A 27,752-nucleotide genomic window follows, 5' to 3' on the forward strand; every position below is an offset into this window, starting at 1 on the left:
AAAATGTGTCCTGGTAATACACTATGGCATAATAAATCTTCACTGTGCGTCACTGGTGAGTGCTGGGTACCATCTTTCTTCTACCTGTGGCTTTACTGTACCTCGTAAGGAAGTGCCGACATATCCCTATATTGAATGTGTCAATAACAGACATATCATAACAGATTTGAACAACGCTGATGTGAACATAGCCTTACCTGGTACAAAAAAGTTGATATTCCTTACCCTACCGGTCTGCAGTTTGGTGATTAATGCTAGTGCAATTGTTTGCCAGTAGTTGTATCCTTCAGTCTGCAGACTATTACACATAAACAATGCTTTGCTCGCATAAGAGGACAGATCCAAGCAAAGCAGTAATATTGATTCATGTATGAACTAAGGCAAATGCAGAGTTTCATTTTTCTTTTTCGGAAAAAGGTAACAAATGTATTTGTGTAAAACACGTACATTGATTATCCCAGACAGCCAGAATCCTATTAGTTATCTGAGCACTGTCCATCTCATCACTGGAATGACTGCAGCCTATACAGGAGGAAAATGCCTGAGAATCTGATAGGCAATTATACAGCGTGTGGTGACTCCACTCCACATTTCCCTATCAGCCTTGTTCCTAGATTGAGGCAATACAATGTACAGCACGTCTCACTGTGTCTCCAGGATTTCTGCTGGCAGCTGGGTCAGGGAGCTTGTGTAGAGCAGAGCTGCATGCACTATGCACAGTAGCCTGGCACAGTGTGACATTTGTAGAGCAGAACATATAGTACAGGCAGGTCACATATGTAGCACATAGTGCAGGGACAGGTTAGCTCTCAAGGCTGTGATCCCTGCAACATCATTCACCAGAGCTGCTTACTTCATATCTACAGGAGCCAGCAAGGATTCTGCAGCTGGTATTGAAAAGTTTTTTTACCATTCGTGAAGGGATGAGTAACAGGGCTGTGCACCTCAGTCAACTACACTCATAGGGTCTATTGGGTTGGATGACATTTATTTGTTATTGCAGTGCCAAGAAGGAACTGGGAAGTGTTTATCTTTCTAAAAATAAAAAGGAAGACTTGGATATTTTGGAAATTCCTAACATTGGATTATTAGACTTTACACCATGCTTTGGATCTGGGGACCCATACTACTGTCACTTTGCTCTGGTGCTGATGTGAAACCTGGCAGCTGCAATGAGGTCAGACAGGCATATAGTGCAAAGGGATTCAGCCTGGCCAATGTCCCCTATCACGAGATAGCAGGTAAGAATCAGCTTTTATCTCAGTAGTCACATCAACTTATGTATTACAGTGCATACCTGTATTTCATTGTGCTCCTTAACCCCAATATGTTCAATTTGTTTTTTACTTGTTTTTTTTTTTTTTTTTTTTTTATCCACTAATGTGTTATTTTATACATCTTTTTTGTGCATTGGGGTTTTTAACTTGGCATTGTTTCTGAGAGCTAAATATTTGCAGTTACTTTAAATGCACTTTGTTACATTTATCAGCATTGTGAAGTACATTCTACAAAGGTACCACACTAGTCACTAAGTAAGGGAAGGCTGTTGACAAATGTCAGTATAGTCTTAAATGACACCAATTGATTGGACCAATGCATGCACTGTGTGTATTGCTGGCTCAGGGTCCAATGCTGCGTGTCATCTTAGATACAATGCTGTGCAGTTTTTTCTAATCTTTGATGTCAAGGCTGTAGCTGGTTAGACACCTACTGCAAATAGGATGTTACAGATCAAAGTGCTACAGTGATAACCAGGAAGCAAATATTCAGCATCACATACAATTTGATTTATTCAGTTTTGATCTGCTGATTTCTTTGTTATTAATCCAGAATGGACAGAGCATGTTATTATATTACTATATTCTTCTGTTTCATTTAACTTGTTTTCATTGGGTCCAGTGCTGACATCTGACTCTTGAAATATATATCACAGAAATGAAATCTCAAGATTATAAAGTACTAAAAATACAAAAAATAAAGTATATGCAGTAATCTCTCTATATCTATGAATTATTTGCATTTTTTATACTAATATAGTATAAATCTGAAAAGTGATACACTATAGGATAATGATGGTTTAAAAAGCATACAGCACCACTCACTTCATGTTGACAGCAGCAAATGACAACATAACATGTTCACCAGAGATCCTGAGTGGTATAGCCTGCTGTCTGATAGCCCTAGCCCATGCTACCTGGTTTGGTTTCCCTAATGTATTTGCTTTGTGTGTGTGTTCATCTAGGGATAATGCTGAATTGCACTTTGTAGAGCTGCTGTGCACTCTTTCAGTAATTAGGATAAACTTAGAGTTGCTGAAATGTGGATGTGTTTTCCAGAAAGCCCTTACTACTGTGCATATATGTGTCAAAGTACCCTGTAGAAAGAAGATGCATTCTATTCCACCAATTCCCCTTTTTATGTGACCATAAAACTGTAATGTTATGGATACCATATAATAATTTAGAAACCGTAATGGCTCAAAAGAACGAGCAGATACATCACCAAATTAAGACTGTTGTCAAGCCTCAGACTATTGGTTTTCAAATATATTGTCTACTGATTGGAGATTATCAGGGCCTGTGCAGGCACATAAAGTATGATATCCACCTAACTACATCTAAAGTAGCATGAACCACACTATTGGATGATACCTGCTTTCATCTATCATAGGTACCAGCATTGATGACGCACCACCCCTGCTTAGGCTACGTATGTTTACAAGATGGAAACACGGGCAGACATTCCACACATTTGCAGCTACGACATCTTAGAAATGTTCTGTCTCAATAGACGGCAATGCACCTCCAAGCGGAATCCGCAGAAACAATTAACCTGTTCATTGTTTTTGTGAATGCTGAAATCAACATATCCACGCAGATGTTTTTGCAGATTTTTCTGAGCAGAAATTTTCCAGTCGATTCCGCTCAGAAATTCCAGAACCAAGCCTTGAAGGGGTACTCCGGTGAAAACCTTTTTTCTTTTAAATCAACTGGTGGCAGAAAGTTAAACATATTTGTAAATTAGGCTAAAAGAAATATACTTCTATTAAAAAAAAATCTTAATCCTTCCAGGACTTATTAGCTGCTGAATGCTACAGAGGAAATTCCTTTCTTTTTGGAACACTGATGACATCACGAACACAGTGCTCTTTGCTGACATCTCTGTCCATTTTAGCAACCATGCATAGCAGATGCATAGCAGATGTATGATAAGGGCAGCATGGTGGCTAAGTGGTTAGCACTGCTGCCTTGCAGTGCTGGGGACTTGAATTCAAATCCCACTGAGGACAACAATAAATAAAGCGTCAGCAGAGAGAACTGTGGTCGTGATGTCATCAGACAGCATTCCAAAAAGAAAAGAATTTCCTCTGTAGTATTCAGCAGCTAATAAGTACAAGAAGGATTAAGATTTTTTTAATAGAAGTAATTTACAAATATGTTTAACTTTCGGCCACCAGTTGATTTAAAAGAAAAAAGGTTTTCACCGGAGTACCCCTTTAAAGTGGGTTTACCTGCACAGTGCAGCCGTTAATTCTGCACTGTGCAGGTACAAAACCACAGCCTCAGTCCCTTGTTTGGCATGGCGTTCCAGTTTCCTGCACTATGATTGGAGTGGTTCTATGCAAAGAATGTACCGAAGAGGACTATGTTTTAGTGATCAGCAATGACCCAGAGTTTGGACCCATCTGATCAGGAAATTATAACACATACTAGTAATATGCTATAACTTATCACAGTAATACCTCTTAAACAGGATCTACTATCAGCTCATAGAAAGTCTACTGAAATTAATAGGTTTTATTGTACAGTTGTATTGTATTTTATTCTTCGATTTTAATATAAAATTCGGAAAATGCATACACTTCTGCTCTAATTTAGTAATTCAAACTCTAGTTCTTTAAGAATGAGAGATTGAAGTTGGTAGATGTCAGTTCTTCCCAGGTAGCAGTTAAGTCACACTATTTTGACTGCTCTGTGAGACTTCCTACTTCTAAACTGGAAGAGTCCACTGTGAGGAGAAAAGATTGTAAGGGTGCAGCATATAAGATCTTTGAAAATCTAACAGGAGATCTCTGCTGCTGCATTACTTCATGCTGGATGCTAATACAGGGATGTGGAATTCCTATCGCCCGACGCCCGGTACATGCAGTTTCGGGCGCCGGACAGGGGAATTTTTCCAGCCCTTAGCCCGGCTTCGGGCAAGCAGGGCCGGACCTGACAAGCGCTGTGGCGCTCTGCAGTATGTATGGAGCGGGCTCCCGACTCATGCCTGCTCCGTACTCTGCAGCCCCCGGCTGTGGAAACTTGCGCCCTGTGCAGACCTGCATCATCTGCCTTCCCTCCCCACAGCTCTAGCTTCGCAGAGCTGAGGGGAGGAGCGGACGCAAGTCTGCACTGGGCGCAAGTTTCCACCTCACACCGCTGCTAATAGCCTGCATGCGGCGCTCAGCAGCCTGTATGGAGCGGGCTCCGGACTCCTGCCCGCTCCATACTCTGCAGCCCCCGGCTGATTTCAGTAGCTGTGGCCGCCGGTAATAGCCAGCTATTAACCCTTTAGATCGCCACTGTCAAAGCTGACAGCGGCATCTAAAGGGACATGTGTATGCTCCCTGGTGGGCTAGTGGGGTGGATCACCCCCCCTCCCGCAGTGTGATCGCAGGGGGGTGATCTACTATAGAGGTAGCCAGAGGGCCTGTCCTTGATAGATCCTGGCTGGACTAGGCTCTATCAATGGATCACAGAGCCCACAGATCAATAAGTTCACTAGAACTGTATTCATCTGTATGAGGATCTAATGATTCCTCCTAAAAGTCTAATAAAGTGTAAAAAAAAAAAAAAAGTTTTTTTTATAAAAGTTTAAAAGACCCCTTAACCCCTTCCGTGTTAAAAGTTCAAATCACCACCTTTTCCTATATAAAAACATGCAAACATAATAAAAATAAACATATTTGGTATCGCTTCATGCGTAATTGTACGACCTATTAAAATATAACATTATGTATCCCGTACGGTAAATGTAAAAAAAAATATACCAAACCACAGAATTGCAATTTTTATAATATCCCAGAAAAAAAAGTTAAAAAGCGACTAAAAAGTCAGATCAATACCAAAATGGTACCGATACAAAAAACAGATTATGGCGCAAAAAATTAGCCCTCATACAGCCTGGTATGCGAAAAAAAAAAAAGCAACAGGGGTCAAAAAGTGGCAACTAAAAAAAAAATTCTAAAAGTTCAGAATTTTTTTTAAATAAGTAAAACATGATGTAAACTGTGCAAATCTGGTATTGCTGTAATCAAGCCGGCCTAAAGTATGAAACTAACATGTTAGCTCAACCACAAGGTAAATGGCGTAGAAAAGAAAAACCACCAAATCTGCAAAATTATCTTTTACTATTTCAATTTCACTTCACCTAATATATATAATATATTTTTTTGTTTTTTTGTTTTTTGTTCAGAGAATATGTTATTGAAAAATTCTAAGGCATCATTATAGTAGGTGGTTATGGCTATTATAGGGTGAGGAGGAAAAAGTGAGAGCGTAAAAGTGAAAATTGGCCCGGACAAGTGGATCGTCATGAGGGACAAGTAGATTTTGCTCCATTTTAGTCCTGTGGACAAGTAGTTTATTATAAAATTTCCACACCCCTGTAATATATGAGTAACCATGTAAAGCTATGTTCAGATCTAAAAATGACAGGAAACTTTGGGTGTAAGTCAGCATACAAACAGAATGCTGGATCTAGTTTAATGTAGTCTATTGGTGACTACATTGACTATGTTCGGTCCGTTAAGTATACACTTTTTTGTAGTAGTCAAAAGCATGTCTGCCTGTACTTTTGAGTCCCTCAAAAATGGTATATGCTTAGGTCAATGTCAACATTTAGAAGTGACCATAGCAGCAGGAAGAGAAAGCTAAAAGCTACAATATAAAATGTTGTCATAGGTTGGCTGTTGCTTTCTCTGTGTATGGTGTCTTTACAAGCAGCTGTCATGATGGGGTGCAGGGAGAAGTGAGCCCTAGGCTGTCCCTAAGAATCACTCTCCCTGCCTGCTTGCCCATCCACAAAACAAACAGAACTGCACATAGTCAGGGAACAAGTCAGGAACATAACGGAATACAATAATCAACTAACAGATATATAACTACAAACAAGGCAGGATATAGTATTACTAACATAAAACAGGTCAGGAAATCAAGGGCACTGTTCACACTGAACACACTAGACACCCCAATCCAAGCATGGAGGGACATCAATACTAATGTCAAATAGGCTCCTAGCCAGCAAGCACTCTCCACCGAGTGATCAGGATACTAGCCTAGGATGAAAAAGAAATACTAAATACAGGCAAACACGGGTACAGGTACAAGACTCACTCACTCCTAGATAAACGGATTAGCATAAGGCTAAAAGCAGGCTTCTATCCTAGGAGTATCAGGAATGAACAAGGTAAAAACAGGAGTGAACACGGACTAAGCTATATCAAGGTAAATGCAGAACGAACATACACAAATACTAAAACCCGACAATATACTAAAACAAAGCAGGCTAATACATATATATATATATATATATATATATATATATATATATATATATCAAACAGGACAGAGAACCATGGTTCAAACTCAAGATATGTTCTCAAACAGACAATCACTAAAGATGCATACAGTAGTTAACAAGAAATGGCCAGAGTACAGATCTAAGTACCCGGAGAGAGTTCTAGTGGAGCTTGGGTGTAAATAACCAAACCCGTGCTACCATAGGCTGAGAGCATTAACTCTTCCCAAGCCAGGGAGAATTAGCACAGAAACTGTTCAGACACAAAACTAATCTCTGAACCGGACTTAAAACAGAAAAATGCAAAAACACAGAATCGAACATTACAGCAGCTTTTTCCTCTTCTAAAAAATGTACTCTTTACAAGCAGCTTTGTTCTCCTTTAGTTGAAAAATTCTTTATAAGCATCTATGTCTTCCTTTAGCATATTGCTCCTTTACAAGCAGCTACAGTATATTATACCCTCCTCCTTTAGTTGAGCTGCATGATACACAGGGACATCTTATAAAATAACTGATATTCTGTTCAAGGTTTTGTCAACAGCACTGATTTCTTGGTTCATTGAAACAGCAAATGAATTTACTCACCTCCAATCCTGGCTAGATGAGCACATAAGGCTCTACCTCTATTCAGATGCTGTATGGAATCAACCTCCCCCTCTCACATATGTTACCTCCCAGAGAAGAAGAGAACCTCACCAGACTTAGGTTTTACTAGAAAGATCAGTTTCCCAGTAATACTTGCTAATGATTTATATTCGATAAAAGTCTTAGAATTTTATCTACTGTCAATTTTTTTGTATTTCTACCGGAACTAATGTGTCCTCTAAACAAGTAGTCAAGATGCCTAAGAGAATGATATGTAGGAACATTTTAAGGTTCAAAACCAACACATTTATATTATTGTTACTGTACTTCTACTACTAAAATTTTTATTATTATTATTATTATTTATTATTAAAGAATGAGTTGCAGTAGCCTGCAGATCAGCTTAGACTAATCGTATACCTGTTTACAGCATGATGATCACCCCCCACCCCTTGTCTGAGTTATGGGGCTTTTTAGTTCCCTCTGACTGATTCAGTGAATCTGTCACACGGGAAGGACTTTATTTTCATATGAGTACAGTTCTTTCACTGTACTGGGGTGTGCACATTTAATAAAGGGGTGTGGCCTTACAACATAGAGCAAGATCTTCTGTCTGCGAGGCCATGCCCCTTCATTAAATATGTACACCACCAAACAGTAACTGCACATAACTCAGCCGATATTAACATAAAGTTCCCCCATCTGACAGATCCACTTAATCAGTTAGAGGGGACTACAAGGCCCTATAACATAGCAAAGGGGTGGGTGATCATCAGGCTGTAAACAGGTGTGTGATCAGCCCTCCCCTAAGCTATATATTGGTTACTGCAACTCATTATTTTTTACAGTTACCAAAGGCCCTCTTTAAGAGAACTTTGTTATATGATACCATACATCTTGTTAGTGTGAAAGATTTGCAATAAAGTCTGTGTTAAACCCATAAGGCACCAAGAACATGTCACAAATCCAAGTGCCATATTGGCTCATGCCACATGGGACGGATCATTATATTATAGAGTTGTAACCTTACTTTATAGGCAATTTGTTTGCAAAGCCAGTTTCACAGGCTGCTATCGTCTTAGCAGTAGTAGCACAAGGCATTCCCAAAACCCCCCATTGTTTACAGTCTGCACTGTGTATGAAACAATATTATATAATATTTAATATATTTAAATAAATGTGAAATACATTAGTTTATATATGATATTTGCTGTATTTGTGGGGGGTCCCAGTACTCAGACCCCTGCAATCTAAAACGTATCCCCTATCCTGAGACTACTCCTATAAAGGGAGGCAGACAATGTCATAGAGCAGCAGGCAATGATGATAATGAGAATATTTGGGTGTATAGGCAGAGGTATAAGCAGTAGAGAGAGGTAAGTGCTCATGCTGATGTATTAAGCACTGGGGAGACCTCACTTGCAGTATTGTGCATAGTATTGGAGACAATATCTCCAGAATATATTTTGTAAATTACTTCTATTAAAAAATGTCAATCCTTCCAGTACTTTTTAGGGGCTATATCTTACAGAAGAAATGCTTTATTTTTTAGATTTCTCTGATGTCATGACCACAGTGCTATCTGCTGACCTCTGCTGTCCATTTAAGGAACTGTCCAGAGCAGCATTTGTTTGCTATGGGGATTTTCTCCTGCTCTGGACAGTTCCTAAAATGGTCAGCAGAGGTCAGCAGAGAGAACTGTGGTCATGACATCAGAGAAATCTAAAAAGTTGAGCATTTCCTCTGTACTATATAGCCCCTAAAAAGTACTGGAAGGATTAAGATTTTTTATAGAAGTAATTTACAAATCTGTTTAACTTTCTGGAACCAGTTGATTTAAACAAAAAGTTTTCCACGGGAGTACCCCTTTAAGGGTAGGGTCACACATGCTGTATTTTGCTGCATATTTGCAGCTGTGTATTTTCCTACCCATTGAAGTCAATGAGTAGCAAAACCAGCTGCATATTTTCTTCCCCATTGACTTAAGTGGGTAGGAAATTACACAGCAAAATACAGCTCGTGTGACCCTACCCTTAAAGGGGTACTCCGACACTTAGACATATTATCCCCTATCCAAAGGATAAGATGCCTGATCGCGGGGGTCCCGCCGCTGGGGACCCCCGTGATCTTGCACGCCGCACCCTGGTAAAATCAGCCCCCGGAGTGTGTTCGCTACAGGTCTCATTACTGTCAATCACGGGGATGGAGCGTTGTGACGTCATGGCTCCGCCCCCGTGTGACGTCACGCTTCGCCCCTTCTGTCACGCCCCCTCCCAAGTCTATGGGAGGGGGCGTGACAGCTGACTGATTTTAATGGGGTGCAGCGTGCAAGATCACGGGGGTCCCCAGTAGCAGGAACCAGAGATCAGGCATCTTATTCCCTATCCTTTGGATAGGGGATAAGATGTCTAAGTGCTGGAGTACCCCTTTAAGCTAGAGAAATAAATGTAAGTACTTACTGGGTAATGCTCACCTGCTATTTATTTTCTTTAGTTTTAACTGCATGTGTGAACCTAACCTAAGAGTAGGTTCAGAACCCCAGCACGTATTATGCTGCGTATCCACCACTGAAGGACCGCTGTATATTGCCGTTACAGGTGCCTGCTCGGAGCGGTAATACGCTGCTACAAGCAGACACACTGAGGCGATGTGCGAGTCGCTGTGCATGCACGGTGTACTCGCACACATCGTGGCCCCTCCCCCTGCTCTATGAGCTAGGCCGAGAGCTGCCGTGATGTGCGAGTATACTGCGCATGTGCAGGGCAACTCGCACATCGCAGTGTGTCTGCTCGTAGCGGCATATTGCCGCTCCGAGCAGACACATGTAAAGGTAGCATACAGCGGTCCTTCAGTCTGGAAATTACCCTTAGTACCCTTAGACTGGAAATTTACTTTAGGTCATGGGACCTATGTAGCTCCAGGAGAGGAATTGAAAGAAAGAAGGCTTAGGACTTAGTAATGATAGTTATAGCCAATGTTCCCTAAATGTTTCCCAAAAGAGGGTACAAAAAGAATACAATAATAAATGCAGTCTAGTAAAGATTGGCTGTAGCATCATTCAAATCATTGGCTTGTAGAAGGAATGGCAGATGTATGAATTAATATACTTAATTATTAACACAATCCTTTAAGGTTAACATATGCAATAGGAACATTTAAAAATTAGGAATTGTAATTCAAACTATCAAAGCTTTGCTTGATGACTTGACTATAAAGTTATTACTTGTCATTCTGTTTGACATTTCTGATTTGTTGTTATTTCCTCAAAACAGTCACATAGGAAGCTTCTCTAAAATACCTGCACCTGCAAAAAGCTTTTTTTTTTTTTTTTTTTTAAATTACACTGAATGTAAGAATGCTACAGTTTATATATCGTTCTATCTATCTGCCTATCTGTCTACACAACACACAGACACTGGTCAGTCAGAACATAAAATCACCTTGTCTAATATTGTGTAGGTCCACCTTGCTTGCCAAAAACAGCTCTGATCCTTCAGGACATCAACTCAACAAGTCTTTAGAAGATGTCCTGAGGTGTTAGGCACAGTCACATTGCTATGGGGGTGCAGAGCACACCAGGTGACCCCACCCAAATGTGGTGACACCACCAAACGGGAAGTAATCCCGTGATGGTGTCACACCAGAAAGGCAGTGCACTAGAATGGTGGAGCGGGAGCTGTCAGCTCCGGCTCCAACATTTACACTCACACACTGCGAGCACTTTATACTTGCAGCGTGTGAGCCAAAGGGATGCAATCCCCGGCAGGCCAGCTTGATGATGTAATTAAGTCTGCCCGAGATCCCCTCCTTGTGGCTCACACGCTGCAAGGATGAAGAGCTATTCATGAGAATGTGGATTAGGTGAGTATAATAGTTTTTTTTTTTATCTTTGGTGCACTATGGCACTGGGGGCATTATATATGAGGGCCATGAAATGGGACATGATATGTGAGGGCCATGAAATGGGGACATGATATGTGAGGGGCAATAAACGGGGGCATGATACGTGAGGGGCAAAGAATGGGGGACTAATATCTGAGGGGTACAGAGTGGGGGCATTTAATGTGAGGGGCAAAGAATGGGAGCATTATATGTGAGGGGTACAGAATGGGGGCATTATATGTGAGGGGCAAAGAATGGGAGCATAATATGTGAGGGGCACAGAACGGGGGCATTATATGTGTGTGGCAAAGAAATGGGCAATAATATGTGAGGGGCAAATAACGGGGACATTATATGTGAGGGGCACAGAACGGGGGTATTATATGTGAAGGGCTCACGACAGGGGGATTATATGTGAGGGGCACATGACGGGGCATTATATGTGAGGGGCACAGGACAGGGGCATTATATGTGAGGGGCAAATAACAGGGCATTATATGTGAGGGGCACATAATGGGGCATTATATGTGAGGGGCACATAAAAGGGGGCATTATATGTGAGGTGCACATGTCAGGGAGCATTATATGTAAAAGGCACAGAACAGGGGCTTTATATATGAGGAGTCCAGAACGAAGGCATTATATGTGAGGGGCACATGACAGGGGCCATGGTGATTATGTAGGGGAAAAGGACAGGGCTTAATTATAATGTAGGTGCAAAAGGACAGGGGGCATTATTATTATGTGGGGGGGTACAGGACAGGAGTATTATATTTTATATATGAGGGCACAGGATAGGGGGCATTATTACTATTTGGGGGGACAGGATGGGACAGTATTACTATATGTCAGGGGCACAGAGTGATTTGAATTTCAGAGGTATGGTGTATGTTATAAGGAGATTCTGGGATGGTACAGTTTTTATGGGCCACAATATGATGCGGTATTATATTCAGAGGGTGCACTGTAAAACAAGGTTAAATACAAAGAGCGCAGTGTGAGGTAGTATATTCAGAGGGTGCAGTGTGTGGCAGTATTATATTTAGAGGGCACAGTGTGTGGTAGTATTATATTCAGAGGCCACAGTGTGTGGCAGTATTATATTTAGAGGGCGCAGTTTGTGGTCGTATTATAATCACAGGGTGCAGTGTGTGGCAGTACTATATTCAGAGAGTATAGTGTGTGATAGTATTATATTTAGAAGGTACAGTGTGAATGTGTAGTGTGTCAGTATTATATTCAGAGAGTTCAGTGTCTGGCAGGGTTATATTGAGATGGTACAGTGTGTCATAGTATTATATTCAGAGGATGCAGTGTGTGTTAGTATTATATTCATGGGCATAGTGTCTGGCATGGTGATAATAATTATTGTTTTTGTATAGAGGATCAGAATTGATGTAGTGAGGAGCCAAATGGGCGTCAACTTCTGCAGAGGGAAGATTTAGCTGGAACAAGTCATGGCAGTATGTACCAGCTGAATTAGATAAGGAAAGACTATAGAGAAGACGTCATCTGTAGTCACTGATATCATTGTGTATTCTCCTCACTATAGAGAAGACGTCACCTGTAGTCACTGATATCATTGTGTATTCTCCTAACTATGTCCCATCAGAGCTGGAGTCACTTGTAAGTTCTGCAGTAATGATGGGTGAAACAACAACTCCCAGCATAACCTTACCACTACTTAGGTCATACTGGGAGCTGTAGTTTTAAATGGTAAAAACTTCTCTAGCATTTTCTCATTCTGTGGCAATTTGTATGTTTGATTATTACTGGAAATTATTTTCTGAAACATGCTACACCACTGGCATCGATCACAACAGGCAAAAAAAAATAATTAAGGGGAGAGTGAGTCTGTGGAGACTCCATTTTCTACCACACCAGGTGACACCAACCCTAGCAACGCCACTGGTTTAGCACCAGGATATTAGCAGCAGATCCTTTAACCTCTTAAGGACCAGGGCTTTTTCCGTTTTTTCATTTTCCATTTTTCCTCCTTAACTTTAAAAATCATAACTCTTTAAAATTTTCACCTACAATTCTATATGATGGCTTATTTTTTGCGTCACTAATTCTACTTTGCAATGACATTAGTAATTTTACCCAAAAATCTACGGTGAAACGGGAAAAAAAATCAATGTGCGACAAAATTGAGGAAAAAACACTATTTTGTAAGTTTTGGGGGCTTCCATTTTTACGCAGTGAATTTTTCGGCAAAAATTACACCTTATCTTTATTTTGTAGGTCCATACGGTTAAAATGATACCCCACTTGTACAGGTTTGATTTTGTATCACCCCCTATAACTTTTTTATTTTTCTGTGTTCAGGGCGCTATGAGGGCTCATTTTTTGCGCCGTGATCTTAACTTTTTAGTGGTACCATTTTGTGGTATAAAAAGTGATAAAAAAAAGCGCTATGTTGGACTTTGGAATTTTTTTGCGCGTACGCCATTGAACGTGTGGTTTAAAAAGTGGTATATTTTTATAATATGGACATTTCCGCACGCGGTGATACCACATATGTTTATTTTTATTTTTATTTACACTGTTTATTTTTTTTTATTATTCTTGGAAATGCCGGGTGATTAAAACTTTTATTAGGGGAAGGGATCATTGAAAGGGTTAATGATTTTTTTTACACTTTTCTTGTGCAATATTATAGCTCCTATAGGGGGCTATAACATTGCATTAACTGATCTTTAACACTGATTGATGCATCTCCATAGGAATGGATCAATCAGTGTTTTCGGTGATTGATTGCTCAAGCCTGGATCTCAGGCTTGAAGCATTCATTCGGCGATCGGACAGCACAGGAGAAGGTATGAAGACCTCCTCCTGTGCTACAGCTGTTCGGGATGCCGCAATTATGCCGCGGCAATCCCGAACAGCTCCCTGAGCTAGCCGGGCACTTTCACTTTCATTTTTAGTCGGTGCCACTCGCTATTAGCGGCGGGTCCAGGCTTCACTATGACGCCGGCCGCCGCGATATGATGCGGGGTCGCCGTGTGACCCCTCGTTATATCGCAGGACCAGGACTCATGACGTAAGCGTACGTCATGGGTCCTTAAGGGTTAAAGGGGTTGTTCAGTGGGAAATTACATTTAACCTATATGCCCAGACGGCATAAAAAAAACAAAAAAAGCTTCTATTCACCTACCTCGCTACCTAGTAGCCTCCGATATCAGTGTCCAGTCTTAGCAGCCATAGCACTTCACAAAGTTGCAGACACAATGTTATATCGACACTCACTGGCCGCAGCGATGTCATTGGGCACCTATATCAGAGGCTATGAGGGAGGACACAAAATATAAATACATTTTTTTACTGTACAACCCCTTTAAATGGGCATTGTCAGATCCTAAAACTTTTTATATGTTGTTACTGATGAAAATTAAAGACCTTTTGTTATATGGTCGTAGAATTTTTTTTTGAATATTTAATCCTGAAAATCTTACCACTAGGGGTCATCATACCTCCTTGGACACTAACCAGTCACTCAGCAGCATCAGGCTTGTCCATGAGTCACGGACAAGAGATGACTCATGGACAAGGCTGCATGAGCAGATGCACCAATCACCTCCCACCACCACAAGGAGGGACACGCCTCCTTCCCCTGAGAGGATTTCTAACAATAAATAAATATAGGTGATAGAGGCATAAATATTAGATGTACATCTGATGGGAACACTTTAAATCATGTATGTATTAGTTTGGCACATTTTAGACTGTCTATATGCCATATTCTAGAATGTTAACATTCTAGAAACAGGGTAAAGTATGGGAAATATCTCAGGATGTAGGAGGTAACACCATCTACACTAAGCCGTCCCCACTTTTAGAAAATGCAGAGACAAAACTGGCATATTTCAGAGGCCAGATACTCTGACCCATTAATCTAGCCATTACAAGTTGCTACTTGTCAAATCCTTCTGCTTGCCTAATTTTTGTGTTTCAGTGCATACACTTTTTCAAGAATTGACTGTTCATTTTCTGTCTTATATATCCCACCCCCTCATAGATCCTATTATTGCGTTAATAATATTATTCCTGTCACCAGTTAGGGGTTTTAACCTCTTCAGGACTCAGGGTGTACCTGTACACCCTGCGCCCAGTCCTTGTCTATAACGCAGGGTCATGCCTTGACCCCGCGTCATATCGAGTCGTTCCCAGCGGCTAATGAAAGCCGGGAACCTGGTCTAATAGTGTGCGGCACTGATCGTTGTGCCGCGCGCTACTAACCCTTTGGAAGCGGCAATCAAAGTGTCTAGAGGTGAAAAAATTGCATTCTGGCAGCTCAGTCGGGCTGATCAAGAACACTGCTGTGAAACCGCGGTGTCCAGATCAGCTAGGATGCCGAAGAAAGGTCCCCTATCTGCTCTATCGGCGTCTGATCGTCGGTTGACTTCTCCATGCCTCAAATCCAGGCAGGAGAAGTCAAGCACCGATAACACTGATGATCCGCATGTAGTTCTATGCCGATGATCAGTGTTAGGAATCAATGTAATGCATGTTATAGCCCCTAGAGGGGGCTATAACATAGCTAAAAAAGTGGAAAAAAAGTTACTAATGATGAATTAAAGGGGTAGTCCAGTGGTGAAAAAGTTATCCCCTATTCTAAGGATAGGGGATAAGTTTCAGATCGCGGGGGTCCAACTGCTGGGGCCCCCTGCGATCTCCTGTATGAGATTTCCGAAGGCAGTGCTCCGGCTCTGCCATAGAGTTGTATTGAGGGGGGCGTGTCATCCGCCGCTTTGTGCGGTGATCAACATGCCCCCTTCCCGTGGGCTGTCGGGGACCCGTACATAAGATCGCGGGGGGCCCCAGTGGTCGGACCCCCCGTGATCTGAAACGTATCCCCCATCCTTAGGATTGAGGATAAGTTTTTCACCACTGGATATCTCCCTTAACCCCTTCCCTAATAAAAGTAAGAATCACCCCCCTTTTCCCATTTAAAAAAAAAACTGTGTAAGTAAAAATTTAAATAAACATATGTGGTATCGCCACGTGCGGAAATGTCCGCACTATAAAAAATATATCATTAATTAAACCTTATGGTCAATGGCGTACATGCAAAAAAATTCCAAAATAGCATATGTTTGGTCACTTTTTATAGCACAAAAAAGGGAATAAAAAGCGATCAAAAAGTCCAATCAAAACAAACATGGTACCAATGAAAACTTGAGGTCACAGCACAAAAAAATTAGCCCTCATACTGGCCCATACGCGGAAAAATAAAAAAAGTTATAGGGGTCAGAAGATGGCAATTTTTAACATATTCATTTTCATGCATGTAGTTATGATTTTTTTCTAGAGGTAAGACAAAATCAAAAAAATCCAAAATTCACATTGAGCTAAAAACATACATTTATTAATTTCCTTAAAATTCACATAACAATCAAAAATCCCAAAAAGATAATCTGCAGCGTGGATTGCCAGCCGTGGAACATATCATCGTTCCTGTACAATGCTATCCTGTGGACTGGTTGCAGTTGCTCTGTTTCGCATCTTAAAAGTTTTACAGTACCTAGGTGGCATTATGAATCAGGTGCGGGACCTATAATATCAGCGTGGGACATACAGGTCTTTTACCATAGGAGTACTGATAGATGTATATTCGTGTACCAAGGTAGTTTTTTGGTGCTAGGTCCCCCCTACTATACAGGGGGATGGTGCTATTCATTTGAAGGTGTCCTTATATCAGGGATTACAGTTTCTTTGATATCTTGCTTTGGCATTTTGCTAGCTGGAGGATTTGCAATCTAAAAAGATGCTACAAACAAGCTGCTCAGCCATTTGTCTGCTTTCATGTTATGTACTGAAGGCTTCATGTTATGTGCATATCTTTGCCACGCTTAGTCTATATTGACACATGCGTACATTGCATATATGTATTTGTACCAGTGTTTGTAATCTTTATACTATTTAGTTTATTTTGTTCCCCTTTTCATGTGCATTTTTTGTATATTGTATTACTGTTGTTGTCATCCCCTGATGAACCACTGTATGTTATAAGATACACGGGGAAACGCATTGGGATTTACAGGTGTTCATCATAGGAGAACTAATTTATATATGTTCTATGTATCTTTCTTATACTATTTTCGATTTTTGATTGTTATGGGAATTTTAAGGAAATTAATGTATGTTTTTAACTCAATGTGAATTTTGGATTTTTCTGGTAAAACTAGCTAAGTGACAATGGTGTGTCTATTTTTCAGTGATAGTAAAACAAAATCAAACCTATATAAGTAGGGTGTCATTTTAACCATGTAGACTTACAGAATAAAGTTAAAGTGTAATTTTTACCGAAAAATGCACTGTGTAGAAACGGAAGCCCCCAAAACTTACAAAATGGCATTTTTTCTTCAATTTTGTTACACAATGATTTTTTTTCCATTTCACCGTGGATTTTTTGGTAAAATGACTAATGTCACTGTAAAGTAGAATTGGTGTCAGAATCCCTGACTGTTGACTAGTGCTGTGCCTTAATAAACTTTGTACAAGAGGAAGAAGGCTACTGCCTTTCCATATTACTCACATCTCAAAGTGGGCATTGTATATTTGGACTATCCTGAGGTGTTTAATCAAATCTAGGATTCACATTACCTTTCATTGCCACACCTTCTAGCCCTCTCTATCACAACTAAGTGACATTATAGGCCTCTGCTTGTGATACTTAACATAGTGGCAAATAACATATTTACATATTATCTGATAACTAGCAACGCATCCCTATGCTAGCTGCAAGCTGACATACAACGTCTCGAACATGGTCCAAAATACAGCTCTTTCCAGCAATCTCTTCGAGTTTTTTTGACACTATGTTTACATGATGGAATGTCCACACAGAGAATCTCCAAATGATCATTCAGCAAACTGCAGGACACTGGCATTACATGCCGGCATTAGGACTCCACAGGAATGTGCTATCTCATAGACAGCTATGCATTCCGTGTGGGCTCCGCACAAAGAATAAACTTGTTCATTCTTTGTGTGGCTACAGTAAATGGAATTTCTGTGCCGGAATACAGCACAATAATTCTGACTTGTTAACGTGGCCACACACAAACTCTGTATTGTGTCTGGAATGCACACAAATTCTGGTGTCCGCAGAAAGAAAACATATGTCTATTTGTTACAGTGAGTGCTCCGGTCTGGCGCTCCGACCATGAGCGCTCACCTCCCCGCTCTCCCGACTGGGCCGCGGTTCGCATCGCGGAACGTGCCTGGATGCGAATTGCGACCCACTTCTCACCTGCCTCCGCTCTGGCCTCTGCTTCCCGGCGTGCGTGTCCCCGCCTCCTAAGGAGCCCGCATACCGGCTTTATGAAATTTAAAGAGCCAGTGCACCACTGAGTGCCCCTAGTCTGAGATTAAGCGTTCCCAATTGTCTGTTTTCCTTGCCCGTGTATTTTGACCCTTCTGCTATGTTTTTGACTACACACCTTTGCAGCCTGCCTTGACCTTCTGCTAAGTCCGACTCCGCCTCTGTCCCATCCTTCTGTACCTCATCTTGCCCAGTTACCTGTGTGGTCGAGTCATATTGGGGGTAGCGAGCTGGGTGTTGCCTGCCGCAGCAAGCCCATCATGCCTTGTAAAGAAAGGCTGTAGCAGGGACGCCGGTTTCAAAGTGGCGCAGGACACAGGATATCGGACAGGTAAGTGAAAGCAAAGGTGGTTACCTGTCTGATATCCTGTGTCCTGCGCCACCTTGAAACCAGCGTCCCTGCTGAAGCCTTTCTTTGCATTTTCTATATGTTACCGGTGGGCTGCGGGCACTTTTACTCCATGTGCTCACCATTGTTGTGTATGTGGGTACACAACTCTTCAAGGTGAGCGGCTATTTTAGTAATTACGTGTACCATACAGGTCTATCTTTTATCACACCATGGAGCGCTGTATTCTTTCTTACATCATGCCTTATGGCGGGCTCTGGTGAAGACCAGCGGCTCCTTAGACTCCGCTCCCAGATACAGTCCGTGTCATCTTCCACACAGGTTAGCGGATCCACATCCAGCAGCGTTACATTATTTTTTCTGCAGACTTTGCACGGAAATGCATTGCTGTCTGTCAGGGAAATGTCCGCATAGAGATTATGCATGTGGACATTCCCCAGTGTGAAGATACACTAAGATAACGACAGCCAACAGCTAGCCAGAGTGAGAGAACACTTGTCTCCCTGCTCGGCCACTTGGCTCAATGATGCAGACAGCATAGTTAACACTGACTGCATCATTCTGCTCTGGCCAGAACTCACTAGAAGAGGCCCAAATAGAGGTTCAGCACAGTACCTGGGTCAGGGGAGCATTCCCAGTTAAACAGTTGTGTGTAGCTCTCACAATTGCTGCAAAATTCAGCTACCATCATGACCTCATCAAGTTCATTGGGTGGGGGGGGCACAGTGGCACAGTTTATTAGGAGAGAAGTTGTAGCATTCATTGTTTGAGGGGGCACAAGAGATGATTTTATTATTTTAAATGAGCAGAAGGGAAGGCATGTTAAGAGATGCTCCTTCCTGAGCAGTGAGATAACAGCATAACTGAGGTATTTGTGAGTCAAATACAGAAGATAGACACATAAAAAAATGACATGTAAAGCATCTGCATGACCTAATGAGTAACTTATACAATCATCATTATTCTGTGATTTGACAGGTATGCTTTAAGGGGCACAGTGACATAATTATTTGGTTCGGGGCACAGTGCTTGGTAATATTATATTTAAGGACACAGAATCTGGCAAGTGACAGGGGCACAGTGCATTACAGTATGAGATTCAGGGGCATGGTGTATGACAGTATAATATTCAAGGAGGTATATGATGTGGCAGTATTACATTCAGAGGCATGGTGTGCGGAAATATTATACTCAGGTGAAAAATGTATAGCAGTATAATATTCAGGGGCACAGTGTGTGGCAATATTATACTCAGGTGAACAGTGTGTGGCAGTATACTATTCAGGAGGTACAGTGTGTGGCAGCATTATTCAGGTGCACAGCACTTGGCAGTGTTATATTCAGGGGCACAGTGAGTGACAGTATTCAGGTCTTACTTGGAGCTATAGATTTACATTCTCCACCCTTAGCAGTAGCTTGTTTTAACCTGTGACATATTATTGGGGTAATAAACATTTTCTGCAACCAGCAACATTTTTTTTTCAATAGTTGCAAGATGTAAATAAGGCCTTAGCATTCAGGCCTTTGCTAAAAGTGCTCTAAACCTACACTTCTTTTTTAAAATATGGAATTTTTGTCATGCATTTTTAGGTCAATGGCTGTTTTTTCACAACACAGCATAATGTAGCTATGGTGTCTTTTTTGTCCAGCTTATGTTGTTTTTCTCCCATAGACCTCCATAATATTCTTGTCCCCCTTCTTAAAAGAACTCATGAGGCAATGTGTTTCATTTGTTATGTATTCCTTGTGGCTTTTTTTCACAATTTTTATAGAATCACATTGTCAAGGAATCACTTGACTTGCAATGAGAAAAACACTATTGAAAAAAAAAAAAACACTACCAAAAAACACATAGACATAGAAGAACAGAATGATATGGCTGTACAGATCCATGAAACAGGCATGTACAGCAAGAGTGCTAAAACAAGTATCAAATACTAAACCGACTGCTGGGGCCCCAACCAAGTATTATAAATACCAATGATAATTTATAGGTCCGCCAATAGCAGCTGACAGAACATTTATATTTATTCTGGGTTATGAATGTTCTAAGATGAAAAGTCATTATTATTTATGGATTGGAAGAATCATTTGTTGTAATATCCATGACCAGTTTGGGTTCATGTAAGTACAACCCCATTCTCATGTAACAAGAAAATAAATATTTTCATAATACTATACTAAATATAATAATACTATACTAAAACTATACTAAGCGTCTCCGTCTATAGCTTTTGTAATGATTTATCCATTAGCCTACGCATAGCCTGCTATATACTATGTTTGACTAATAGACTTGTTTCCTTTGATATTTTACTAAATGTTCTAACCCTGCCAAGAAGGAACGTCTTTCATCATCATTTCCGTCTTATCCTTCTTTCCAAGTCTGTTTTCTGTATTAAGACGTTTTTGCTTTAATGTTGCTAATCATAGTCACTAAGTGTTAATATATTTATAAAACCTAAATTATACACATAGACATTTCTGGGTTTAAGCTGCAATTCTTGTAAAAATGTTTGTCTACATGTTTTTACCTACATTTTATATTGTTAGCAAGTGGTTTTCATTACTGATTATATAGTGTAGACAAGCCAAATGTTTAGGGGCTGCATATTAGATTTACATGCTTAGGGCTATTGTGATATGTCATATGGACCTTATAATAGGTACATAGCATTAACCATTCAGAGGGATTAGGTTTTTGTTGGAGTAAACTATGATCTTATGTCCACTGTAGCTATGTCGTGTCCAGTGTGTTAGTTCTGTGTATTATTTAAGGTTTATTGTTAGTTTCTAAGTAAACAATGCATTTGGAAGTGCAGTTGATATATAATGTAGTATAAGTAATGCTAATGTATTAATGCATTTTTCAAACTGTATAAAAGGAGATCAAAATGTATAAAATAAAGCTGAGGCATGTCCGAATCCTTATTGTTACATCAGAATTTAGAGGACCCATCATGTGATCTCGCACAAGCCTAAAAGTGCATAAACAACATGAGGTAAGGTTTTACATGTGATGAAGAACAGATGTCTTTTCAGTCTGGACTAAGAGCTTGGACATTGTTGCTGTGTGTCCACTAGGAGACTCTGTAGTGCAAGCATACATTTCTTCAACGCACTGAATTTGTGTTTAGTTGAATGATTCTGTCATTTTCTGAGTGTCATAAGATAAAGTGTTTTATAATAATATTTTCTGTGGATCGAATAGTCTGAATCCACATTTGGACTTTTCCCATTACAGAACTTTACACACACACACACACACACACACACACGCACACACACACACACACACATATATATATATATATATATATATATATATATATATATATATATATACTGGTGTTATTCAGTATCCAGAACCTCACTTTTCTATAGTTCCGGCCAGTGCTACCATCAGGACACATAGAAAGGGGCCCTTTTAAACCAAACTAAAATCATAGGGGCCTGCCCATCCCCTTGCGCTTTCTGCAGAGCCCTCCCCAAAGTCCCTCCACCACCCTCTCCTATAAGACTGCTGCCTGCTGGGGTTTAAGGAGGAAGACAAGCCCTGCAGGGTACAATGCTGGTGATTTCATACAACACTAGGAATCCCTAAAAGTTTTTCATAAACAGTGTCCTTGTTTGTGCATTCTAGCACGCCTACAGTAAAAAAACTTTTCAGGCAGCATCATATCTCTAATACTATGTGTGTGTGTGTGTCCCAAAGGAAGAGGATTGCAAAGGAAGATGATCTAGTGGTTGCAAGGATGAAGCTGCCTGCAGCCTAGAAGAGAAGACATCAGGTACTGTGGAGACTGGTTGTGGCTGTAAGGAATCATCCTGGCAGTCAGGGCCAGATGGACATGATAAACTCCAATCAAAATCACTGTGAGTCACTGCATTTGACTGCACTTTAAATGCGTATATGGTCTTCAGACATTGTGTAAATCTTGTACCTACTACTAAGGCAGACCAGTGAAGTAGATCCCTCGAGAGTGGCAAGAGGCAGGTGAGGAGACAATCGGCTACCATCTTGGCTCATTAGAACCCTTGCTGTCATGCCATACAAAGCCCCTCGTAATGCTTCAGATGCTGTGATCAGTATTGATCACAACATCTGAAAGGTTAATTGCGGACATCAGCATGATCCCTGATGTCTTCCATTACCGGTGGCTCCCCAATGTGTATGTTCTGGCGCGCGAAATAACAGGGCATCAGGATGTACATTTATGTTTATTGTCCTTAAGGTGTTAAAATTCTGGATTATTCTTAACTTGGGAGTCCATTGGACAGGCATAGCCATTGATTGGCAGCTACCTCTGTATGCATGCTTATACAGAGCAGGGTTTTTATCAATTAAGGTGACTCAAGCCGAGAATAAGCAGAGATTTCAATCATTAAGTTGCACTAAATCTTTTTCCACAAAACTATAAATCAATACGTTAAGCTCCTCCTGCTCTAAAATATGATATCAAAAGTTTCTGTAAGTCTTCACAAGGTTTTCATACACTGTTGCTGGTATTTTGGCTCATTCCTACATGCAGATCTTCTCTAAAGCAGTGATGTTTTGGGGCTATCGCTGGGGAACACGGACTTTCAACTCCCTCCAAAGGTTTTCTATGAGGTTGAGATCTGGAGACTGGCTAGGCCACTTCAGGACCTTGAAATGCTTCTTACAAACCCACCCCTTCGTTGCTGGGGTGGTGTGTTTGGGATCATTATCATTCTGAAAGACCCAGCCATGTTTCATCTTCAATGCCCTTGCTGATGGAAGGAGGTTTTCACTCAAAATCTCATGATGCATTGCCCCATTCATTCTTTCCTTTACACGGATCAGTCATCCTGGTTCCTTAGCAAAAAATCAGCCCCAAAGCATGATGTTTCCCCCCCCCATGCTTCACAGTAGATATGGTGTTCTTTGGATGCAACTCAGCATTCTTTCTCCTCCAAACATGACGAGTTGAGTCAGTAAATTATGTCAATTACAAGCACTGAAGCTAGTCAGTGCTGACCTTAAATAGACACGCCCTGAAGGAAATTGGACAACAGAGGATGAGGCTGAAAAACAAGAGACATTAACTATTCCCTGACCAGGAAACGTAAAACTGTTCACACACAGCAAATCCAATAGCTGTGTGTGAACACAGACTAATACAGACATGACACTACTGGAGGCCCCTCATTAAAGGGGGCTTTAATGGGCTGCCTCCGGACCCTCATGAAAACACAAACGAGCATAAAAACATCCCAAATACAAATAAAAATGTTTTTTTTACAAAATACCTGGGTGCCCAGGTGGCTCCACGATTGCCACCTGGATGCAGATGCATGGCTCAGGAACAGAGGTACGACAGTGCAGTCTCCAGGATTGGTCGCAGAGATCCTTGCGTCTGGTCCACTTCAAACGGATAAAGGAACAAAAACAAAAAAAGTGGCATCAGAGCAAGTGGCGGCTGGTGATTCTGTCAGGGACCGACCGGGGGACAGGGAGAGTGAGCCCTAAACTGACCCTAAAACTGCTCTCCCTGCCTACTTGCCCATCCACCCTAAACGGTGGATTAACAACTGAGCGCCGGTCCCTCCTGGAGCTTAAGTGCAGGGGCCTAATAAAAACACACACTAAGAAATAGTCGGTCACAAACCAGAAACCTAACAGGAACCTAAAACTCAATAATGTAAGTTCAGAGGACACAGATCAGTGAGCAGCACAGGGGACACTATGGATCAGCGGTTATGAACAGAGGACACTATAGATCAGTGGTCATGAACAGAGGGCACTAAAGATCAGTAGTCATGTACAGAACTCCAAAGATCTGAAATCAAGAACTAATAAAAATTGAGTTCAAAACACCAGACAGGAAAACAGATAAGTCAACAGACTTTAGGAACAAACAGGAATATAGCATAATCCCCCAGAACATCCAGTAGACACAAAGTCCCCATGGACCAGAAACAGGGATCTATAGCTAATCAGGAATATTCGCATTCCCTATGCAAACCTCCAGTAGACACGAAGTCCCCATGGTAATAGGGATGCTTAGACACACAGGATATATTTATAGAACACTGTTCACACTGAACACAAGACAGGAATAATCGTAATTCCTTCAGAACACCTCCAGTAGACAAGGAGTCCCATGGAGCGGTAACAGGGATGCCTAGATAAACAGGATATATTTATAGAACGGTAACCTACAAAATTAGCCCAAAGATATAGTCAAAAATTTTTTTTTCTCTTTATTATGTATACAAAAACAGGTAGGGGGGGGGTTTGGGGGGTTATGATTGGCGTGTGTGTGTGATGTATGGGTGGTTAGCTCCATGGATATGGATATCATTAGGAAGGGGGGATGGGGGATGGGGGGGGGGGGGGCTTGTCGTCATCATTACACGAATTAATGAATTAATTTATCACAATTACACTTGCACCACAATTAGTTTAGGTTATTTATTCTTCACATTATGTTCACTAGCACTTATATGATCACAAGTACACTTAACAGGGAATTATCACTAGGTGTTTCATTGAGTTTTGCTCTCTTATGGGAATAATATCAATTGCATAATTGTATGACATATCATTCCATTTTTTGGGGGGTATTATGGTGTTGGGTTGTGCACGTATGGGCATGTATGTGGGTGTGTGTGCATGCATACATGTGCACACATGGGTGTGTGTGTGTAATTGTGCATGTGCATTCACTTCACATATATATATATAATAATTTTTTTACATATATAGAGGAGAAATATATTTCACATTATATTATCTCACTTTTTCAATCATTGTTTATATTGTCTTCATGATAAGTGTAAATGGAGGGTTTGGTTAGAATGTTATGGGATATGGGATATTAGATGTAAGCTGTGGGACTCTAGTGTGTAATTCATATTAGTATATAAGGGGGTTCTCTAAAGATAAGGTTACATAGTCACGAGAGATATTAAGTGATTATACGATAATATGGATAGTGGTATGGTTCATATGTCCTTATGATTCTTGCTTTGATAGGCAATGAGGGTATTAAATTGTATTGTAAAAAGTTATTTATATTTGCTCTGATAGGTAATGAGGGTATTGAAATTATATTACAAAGAGTGATCATATTTAGGATCGAATGGTATGGTATTCCTTCTTTTTGATGGTTGATATATGATCATTGTCACGATGCCGGCTGGCAGGTAATGGATCCTCTGTGCCAGAGAGGGATTGGCGTGGACCGTGCTAGTGGATCGGTTCTAAGTCACTACTGGTTTTCACCAGAGCCCGCCGCAAAGCGGGATGGTCTTGCTGCGGCGGTAGTGACCAGGTCGTATCCACTAGCAACGGCTCAACCTCTCTGGCTGCTGAAGATAGGCGCGGTACAAGGGAGTAGACAGAAGCAAAGTCGGACGTAGCAGAAGGTCGGGGCAGGCAGCAAGGATCGTAGTCAGGGGCAACGGCAGGAGGTCTGGAACACAGGCTAGGAACTCACAAGGAAACGCTTTCACTGGCACGATGGCAACAAGATCCGGCCAGGGAGTGCATGGGAGGAGATCAGATATAGCCAGGGAGCAGGTGGAAGCCAATTAAGCTAATTGGGCCAGGCACCAATCATTGGTGCACTGGCCCTTTAAGTCTCAGAGAGCCGGCGCGCGCGCGCCCTAGAGAGCGGAGCCGCGCGCGCCAGCACATGACAGCAGGGGACCGGGACGGGTAAGTGACCTGGGATGCGATTCGCGAGCGGGCGCGTCCCGCTGTGCGAATCGCATCCCCAACGGCCAAGACAGTGCAGCGCTCCCGGTCAGCGGGACTGACCGGGGCGCTGCAGGGAGAAAGACGCCGTGAGCGCTCCGGGGAGGAGCGGGGACCCGGAGCGCTAGGCGTAACAGTACCCCCCCCCCTTAGGTCTCCCCTTCTCTTTGTCCGGTAACTGCCTCCCCTGGGATGAGGACACCGGGAAAGAATGGAGGGTTTCCTCAACGGCAGGCAGTACAGCAGGAGTGGGAATGGGGAGGGAGGGCAGAGGGCGAGGCCTGGCACGGGGCAGTGTGACACCAGGACGGGGGCCATGGGGAGGCACAGAAGCTTGCCAGACGGGACTGGGAGGGGGGGAGAGGCACTTCCTGTGGCAGGCAGAGTCCCAGTTCCTGATCTCCCCGGTGGTCCAATCAATGGTGGGGGAATGAAGCCGGAGCCAAGGCAGACCGAGGAGGACCTCAGAGGTACAGTTGGGGAGAATGAAGAACTCAATCCTCTCAAGGTGGGGTCCAATAGACATGAGGAGGGGCTCTGTGCGGTAACGCACGGTGCAGTCCAATCTGGCTCCGTTGACCGCGGAAATGTAGAGCGGCTTGACGAGACGGGTCACCGGGATGCTGAATTTATTAACAAACGACTCCAAAATAAAATTTCCAGAGGCACCGGAGTCCAAGCAGGCCACGGCTGAGAGGGAGGAGTTGGCTGAAGAAGAAATCCGCACGGGTACCGTGAGACGTGGAGGAGCAGACTTGGAACCAAGAGACGCTACACCCACGTGAGCTGGGTGCGTGCGTGCGTTTCCCAGGCGTGGAGGACGGATAGGGCAATCCACCAAGAAATGCTCGGTACTGGCACAGTAAAGACAGAGATTTTCTTCCCTACGGCGATTCCTCTCTTCCTGGGTCAGGCGAGACTTATCCACTTGCATGGCCTCCTCGGCGGGAGGCCCAGGCGTAGATTGCAACGGATACTGTGGGAGAGGTGCCCAGAGATCTAAGTCTTTTTCCTGGCGGAGCTCTTGGTGTCGCTCAGAAAAACGCATGTCAATGCGGGTAGCTAGATGGATGAGTTCTTGCAGATTGGCAGGAATCTCTCGTGCGGCCAGCACATCCTTGATGCGACTGGATAGGCCTTTTTTAAAGGTCGCGCAGAGAGCCTCGTTATTCCATGATAACTCGGAAGCAAGAGTACGAAATTGGATGGCGTACTCGCCCACTGAAGAATTACCCTGGACCAGGTTCAACAGGGCAGTCTCGGCAGAAGAAGCTCGGGCTGGCTCCTAGAAGACACTCCGGAGTTCAGTGAAGAAGGCCTGGA

The 27,752-nt window shown here is 42.0% G+C and overlaps 1 protein-coding gene across 1 annotated transcript in view; it reads left to right on the forward strand.

Moving 5' to 3' along the window:
* The first annotated feature begins 631 nt into the window (after positions 1–631).
* Positions 632–27,752, forward strand: part of GPC6 (glypican 6) — a 795,255-nt gene continuing 768,134 nt past the window's right edge. The window contains exon 1 of the mRNA XM_056555584.1: positions 632–1,241. Within this exon, the coding sequence (XP_056411559.1) occupies positions 1,103–1,241 (139 nt within the window). The 5' untranslated portion in view covers positions 632–1,102. The remainder of the gene's footprint in view (positions 1,242–27,752) is intronic.

This window comes from Hyla sarda, chromosome 2 (assembly GCF_029499605.1).
Source record: "Hyla sarda isolate aHylSar1 chromosome 2, aHylSar1.hap1, whole genome shotgun sequence".
Classification (NCBI taxonomy): domain Eukaryota; kingdom Metazoa; phylum Chordata; class Amphibia; order Anura; family Hylidae; genus Hyla; species Hyla sarda.